At 35.0% G+C, this 7,206-nt stretch overlaps 1 protein-coding gene across 1 annotated transcript in view; it reads right to left on the bottom strand.

Moving 5' to 3' along the window:
• Positions 1 to 692: 692 nt before the first annotated feature.
• LOC140161024 (uncharacterized) overlaps positions 693 to 7,206 on the bottom strand; it is a 42,805-nt gene continuing 36,291 nt past the window's right edge. The window contains exons 12-15 of the mRNA XM_072184405.1: positions 5,927 to 6,032; positions 5,543 to 5,657; positions 3,467 to 3,621; positions 693 to 2,500 (exon numbers count right to left, since the gene is read on the bottom strand). Of these exons, the coding sequence (XP_072040506.1) occupies positions 1,670 to 2,500; positions 3,467 to 3,621; positions 5,543 to 5,657; positions 5,927 to 6,032 (1,207 nt within the window). The 3' untranslated portion in view covers positions 693 to 1,669. The remainder of the gene's footprint in view (positions 2,501 to 3,466; positions 3,622 to 5,542; positions 5,658 to 5,926; positions 6,033 to 7,206) is intronic.

The raw sequence follows: 7,206 nt of genomic DNA, 5'->3' as shown, positions 1-7,206 counted from the left end.
TCATACTACTTATTTGCAAATTACAAATATTAACAGTTTAACACCGCCCAAGCTACACAGCTATCATTAACAACATCTATTTTGAAATTGAATAAATTTGATTTGATCAAATTTTAATATTTTAAAATTCATATAATAAAGTTCAACAAAAACTCCTTTAATGGAGTTGCATTACAATATCACATATTTCCCCAAAGAAAACATATTCAAATTTACGCATTATATATTTACAAGCACAAATACATAGCAATGCGACATTTTTGTTGAAATCTTAACATCTTAATAATATTTAAACATGCCGTGGTAGTCATGCAACTTGTTTCTTATTGGTACAAGCTATATTACAAATTCCTACATCAAAGATGTACATCATATTGTAGTTACACTCCAATCCATAAGCTTATCATACCACCTTGGGCATGGCGCTTCTCAATGTGTACAACTTTCAAGACAAAATATCGGTCATAAAGTTATCATAAAATAAATGAGTCACAATTGAATAAGTAAAACAAAAGTAAATAATTTAGGTATGTTGTTACCAAGTATAACATTTTCAATGTTTAAAGGGTTCAACATACATGTAACATTTTTACTAACAGTTCATAAGTAAACAGATAAGTCTACCTCTCTGATTATTAAGACCAAATAGTCTGAAATAGATTTATATATAACAGCTCATTTCAGAGCCTATATTACAGCAATGCAAGGTTCATGTAACTATTTCTCTATTCAAATACAGGGGGAAGGGGGCAGCTTACATGATTTGCCCTACTTGGGTTATTCGACTTGAAGTTCATGTACCCCCTGTAGAAGACATGACATTAATCTTTCACATGGGCGTGTAGATTTCAAATGCAACTGACCATTCATTAACCAAATTTGAAATTCACACTCCCTGTGTGGAAGATTAAGGTCATGTCTTCTATAGGGGGATATCAATGCCCATTTATATGTCAATATATTTCTGAATACCCATTTGAAAAGAAACTTAATGCTAACAGACCCCTGCACAACATATTCTGATAAAACCATTGAGAATAACATGATATTAATTATGAAATATCATTTCTTACTTTATGAATATGTATGAATAACTTTTTGCAGGAAACTACCTCATAATTTCAAATCTGTGAATTGATTATTTTTTTACTTCACAGGTTACAACAATATGTAGATATAATTTTAAAAGTAACATATGAAAATTTCATACATATGTTTATAATACAGCCTAGATTGGCATCATATGTACATTACATAAATTTTACCATGACACAGCAAAGAACATCATAATATGCGACACACCTGTCATATCTGTGAGTGACATTCCTTTTTAAAGACAATTCTTGTTTAGGTATATCATACTCATCAGCAATCTAAATCCAAGCGCTGCAAGATATTCTTATACCATCATGGATATAAAACATATTAATATTGAAAAGTAAATACGGTTAAAATACATCATGGTAATAATTAAATAAAACAACAAAAAGTAGATAACATAATTCACCAAAATATGATAAAGATTATTCAATAATATTTACAATTATTATTTCAAATTGCATGATTACATTTCTGAACACAAAATACTGCAAGGCAACTATTCATTTATCAGCCCTATATTGTTCTTGATTACTCTCTTTTAATACACAACTTGCAATACTTTTTACCATTAAATGCTTTCTTTCACTTCTGCTTCACTTTTCTTGACTTCCTCTCCAGCACCATTATTTTCATTTTGATCAACAGTTTCGTCCTTCACAGATATTTCTGCCGACTTTGCGGTTTTGAAACTAGCATCATCCCCACTATTATCAACATCTGCATTATCTTCTGTATCCTTTGCCTCATCATTAAGAGTTAAGTTGTCCAGGCAGTTCTGCGTTTCTGCCACCCAGTGTGCAACACGCTGGTCATCTACAGCATCTTTCAAGATACCAATATCATTGATATCTTCTTCTCCCTCTTCATCACCTAAAGCTGCCTCAATTGCATCTAATTCAGCTCCATTCTCATCCAAATCTTCAAATTCATCCTCCCCGTCCTCATCATTGTTTACTTCTGTAATCTCTTTAGCCTCAATAGTCTCAGATGAAGCTTTGGAGGCACAATTCTCAATAGTTCCGCTCTCTTCCGTCTGTGCTGCTTCTGATCCTCCTTTATCGATAACATCTTTATACCCAACTTGTTTTTCCAACGAGTCATAGATATTTGTGTTATATGGATTTCTCTCACCATCATCTGGTCTTACAATCTCATTACCTCGGCTATCCACTGGAGGCTCAGGATCAGGGAAATCCTCTGATATCGGCTCTGATATGACGCTTTTAAATGATATTGCACTGCAACCAGACAAATTGCGATAATGACCTAGGTGGTGGCGGTGTTGTTTTGGGATGCGAGGGACTGCAGCTGCTTCTATCTCCTGTTGGAATTTTAACACCATGTCTCTGTAGTCATCTCTTGCTTTCTGTGACAGGTCAAGTAAGTTCTTGTACATGTCCTATAAATAAGAATGAAATAAAAGAGTATAAAGTAATAAGGCATTTAAGGATATATAGAGTATTGTATTGCTTTGGGATTTCAGAGGTTACTGCTTAGGGAACAAACCAAAAGTTTGATGATGCTCTATAAACAAAGGTTCTTTTGTTAGGAGGAGGAAGTCAAAAAGTCCATTTGTAAAGAGCTACTTAAAACATCAATCAAAGTTGATCTTATGGGTTGGAATTTTCAGCATTCTTAAATGCTGGGAAGGTAACAGACTCGCTGTAGAGGAGGTGTAGCGATCCCTCTATAGCAACATTACATGGAGGAGTCTGGCCCAATCGTCAATGAAAGAGAGATGGGCACTCCGATCACTGTTTATACAGGAACATCTCCTTTACCTTTTTTATTTTCAGCATTTCAAACAAATATTAGAGGGAGGGAGGGCGGGAGGAGGGGGGTCAGTCTCATAACTTGAAAACACTGTCGTTTATAGGATGTCATCTAACTTTTGGTTTGTTCCCTTACCAATGTACAGAGTTTGCATTCAGTTTATATATATATGATAAGTACGTGAAGGTTTTTGTGTTATTTCCTATTTGTTTTTTCCATCTTTTAATCTTGGCACTATCACAAGTAAATATGCCAACAACACTATCTGTAATCATTTATGAAAAGCCCTCAATAATACAATTCATTCATCCATGCATGCATCCTGAGGCTGTGGTGACTGCTATATTCTGCTCATGTGTCACAGTCTGAGTCATAAGAAACGCATGGACTTGCTGTGTGCACAAAATAAGGCCTATGGCCAAATACCCTATAAGACAATCACTGTGGGCTCACTTAAGACACAGGGATATGTATAAACAATCCTAGTATTGGTTCAGTGGTTCTTAAGATAACTCTTGAACTTCTGAGGAAATATCTCAAAACCTTTATGTTGAATCCTTTGGCTAGCATGCAGAGCATTCATTGTTCTTACCTCAGCACCATCATAGTTAAATACTCCAACAACACTGACAGGTACCAGCTTATTGACGGCTCTGCCTAGAGCTTTACGTCCCAACGCAAAGATGACGGGCACGTCCTGCTCATGGGATAACGACATGATTGTGTTTAAAGCTTCATCTAGACCACCTGATACAAACAAGAAAACATTGATAGGTTAACAGGAAATGTAAAATGATCAAGAAAATAAAATATTTCTCATCATTTATGGTATGCCCCTTGTAATAGATGGTATAAATTGACTACCCCTGCTGTATGTATGTCCTCTGATGTGCATTGACTCACATCGGTGTTTTTATGAACATGTGCACATGTTCTGCAGGACTAGGGCACACACAATTCAATAATGTGACCAACAAAATATCAAATCATTACCTCATCCTGTCCATGCTTGTTCTTCTCTTGAATTATTAGTATTGTTATCATTTATAGTGAAAAATTTATTTTAAGATTTGTGTACATCCATATCAAAATGATGCACTTGTCGGATGCTACATGTGTCTCATTTCACATAATTGCTAGGAATACAGAACAGACTCAATTCAAGTGGAGGTCACTTCAAATAATCACCAAGTGACATGGTTAAGGAATGTTCTCTGTATTCCTAAACCATGTGACTCGGGGATGATTTGAAGTGACCTCCACTTGAAATGAGTCTGGTATTTATTCCAAGCTATTATGTGAAATGAGGCACATGTAGCAGCCGACAAGTGCATCCTTTTGATATGGGTGTACACATTTTTGCATCATGGCCACGCGTTTTGAACTCGCCACCCAAAAATGGTGGTTTTGTTACGCTTTTCCAAATCGAGACTCGTGCCAATGGTTATATCTCTGCTTAAACAAAAGGTATTGTAGTGTGTTTGGTGTCATTTTATAGCTAAATGAGTGCCCTAACAGACCTCCAAAGGAGAATTGTTTATCAGCTAAGATAGTGGAGGTACAGTTGTTTGAGTTCAGAATGGCCGAGGTGGTTGTTGAGGCGGTGGCGGTTGAGGCGGTGGCAGTATGTGCAAAGTCTATGGGAAATAAAGATTTTGTGTGTGCGCGTTGAATCAACTGATCATATCTTTGCATCCATATGGGCTACAGGCATGGTTAAGAGCTCTTTTGAAAGATTATTAATTCTGCTAATTGTTTTTAATCATTTTGAACACTTTATGATTGGTTTAGTCTATAAAATACAACCTTTTACATACAAAACTACCCGTTTTCATATTAAATACTGTATAAGTGATGCGGATGTCTTCAAAATCTAAAAGTTGCTGTAAATTTTTAATTACTTACCCTATCATAGTCAAAATATACATTTTCTGGGAGGAAATTTGATGAGGAATCTGAATATCGGACTTACTTTTTCTGTATGGGTTAGAGGTAAAATGCTTCAGTTCAAAATATGTTGAATTGTAAAAAAAATTGAACATATTTTGGGACACCCTGTATTCCAAGATTACTAAACAGCTGTGACTTTTTTTCTTCCAAAGTCAGTAGGCTCCCCCTAACCTCTAACCAAATCAATGTTGTTTACTTTCAGTCTATAACTGCAAGTTAGTAATAAGCAATGCATTATGTGACCCTTTTTTTATTTGGAATTTTTTTATTCCACCCTGTATAACTTCAAGGTCACCCTGTACAATGAGTTGAAATGTGTATATTTAAATTGCTTTTGCCTTCAGCTTTCCAAAAATGTATACTTTTGCTAGTTTAGGGTTGAGAGTTGTGGAGATATTCTAATCGAAACTTGATTGGTGTCAAAATTCATAATATTTGTGATGTAACGCTAAGGGTGGCGAGTTCAAAACACACGGCCTCATCATAAAGAACTTTCAGATATAATTTGATGCAAATGTCATCAAAATGTGACCAAGTTCTATTCAAAGCCAAGTTCTGTTCAAAAACACTGGATATTGAGAGATTAACCATATAAAAATGGTAAATGATTTCATATCTCAATTTTGGCAACATTGCCCAAATAAGTCTTCTTAAACACCTATTCCCACTAATAATAACTGAGATGAACTTAAATAAACATTAATTGTTGTATATTTACCTTTAGCCTGTATTCTTTCTAGGTTTGGTGACACAATGATACACTTGATTTTCTTCAATTTCAGATGTTTAGTGACTTCTCGTAGTCCCATTACGATTCTTCGCTTGGCTTTAGCCTAATTGAAAAAATATCAAACACATAAATGCCATCAAAAACTAATTCTGCAGTAGTTACAAAATACAAATGCATACTACTTGGAGAATACACTTCTCACACTTCAAAAAAGCACATAAGAGAACTGATGCTAAGCTATATAGAAGAACATGATCATCTGATAACCATAGTGAAACACAGGCAGCTAAATTGGTTTGGGCATGTGACCAGATGACAGGGCAGCTTTGCAAAGAGCAAATCAATGATTACAAATTAATGCGAGTGACTTACTTTGTTTGGATCTTTGTGATATTGTCTATCTTGGAATCGAACTAATGCTTGCAGCAATGTGGTACAACACGCATCGATGTCCTTGTCTAATACTTGATTACAGTACCTACAAACAATGATAACAAAAGTAGCATTATTTACCAGTACTAGATGGAGCTATTACAGTTGAAATCCATACACCCCCTATGGAAGACATGATCTTAATCCCCAACACAGGGGGTAAAGACTTCAAATGGAGTCACCAATTCAGGTAACCCAATTTGAAATTCACACTTCCTGTGTAGGAGATTAAGGTCATGGCTTCCATAATGTCTATTTGTTGGTGAAATAAAATAGAGATGATACTATGCAATTTCATTTAACTACACCCCATTTCTTTGGTTACTGGAATGTGGTAGGGACCACAGTCACAAGAAATGCTTAAAGGAACCATTGAAAGAAAATATGATTTGGTATCAAAATAAAGCCCATAAAATATAGAATCAATATCTAAAACAATTGAAGAACTACCTATTTTAGAAATAAAATTACAATGAAAACAACGTACTCGATTTACCCCTTCCGACGCTACATCGCGGCGTCATTTATCAAAAGTAGAAAATTGGGCGCTTTCCTGATGACGTCATTGTGGTTACGCGCTTTTGTGTTGCGTTGACATTTTGCCGGGATAATTTGACAACAGCGATCGCGATCTAAATATCAGATGCAATAATCATGGTAATACAACCACTTATATTTATTTAAAGGTCAAGTAAAAACAAAATTCCATTTGATTGTCCATGTGTTATCAAAAAGAGGAAGTGGAGGGCCTTTTTATTTAATTTATTAGTTATTTTTTACAATGCAAATGGATCATTTAAGCCTATGTATTATTCCCGGACATTATTACTAGTTGTGTAATTTGTAGAGGAGGATGATAGGATGAGGCTCTTGTTATTTGATGGTTCTCTGAGAGGATGATTAAAACAAAGCCTCTAAATTGAAATGCTTATTGGACAGAAGCAAATCTAAACTATTGACAATATTATTAACTTTTGAAGTTTTCCCTAATAATAAAGAAAATAAGCATTAAACATTTCAGACTCCCTCAATTGCAATGCCATGCTAAAGGAAGCGGGCGAGGATGATCAATTGGTGTTTTTTTATCATCATCAAGCATATGCAGCTTCCTATTTTACTTATTCATAAATTCAACCCCCGGTCAACATGACCATGATTCCGATGACTTTATGTAGACCCTACATGGCATATATAAAACCATAAAACTAATTATGAGTAGG

Source organism: Amphiura filiformis, chromosome 1 (assembly GCF_039555335.1).
Source record: "Amphiura filiformis chromosome 1, Afil_fr2py, whole genome shotgun sequence".
In the NCBI taxonomy this organism is placed as follows: Eukaryota; Metazoa; Echinodermata; class Ophiuroidea; order Amphilepidida; family Amphiuridae; genus Amphiura; species Amphiura filiformis.
The sequence above is the reverse complement of the archived record's forward strand: the minus strand, read 5'-3'. Positions and strand labels throughout refer to the sequence as shown.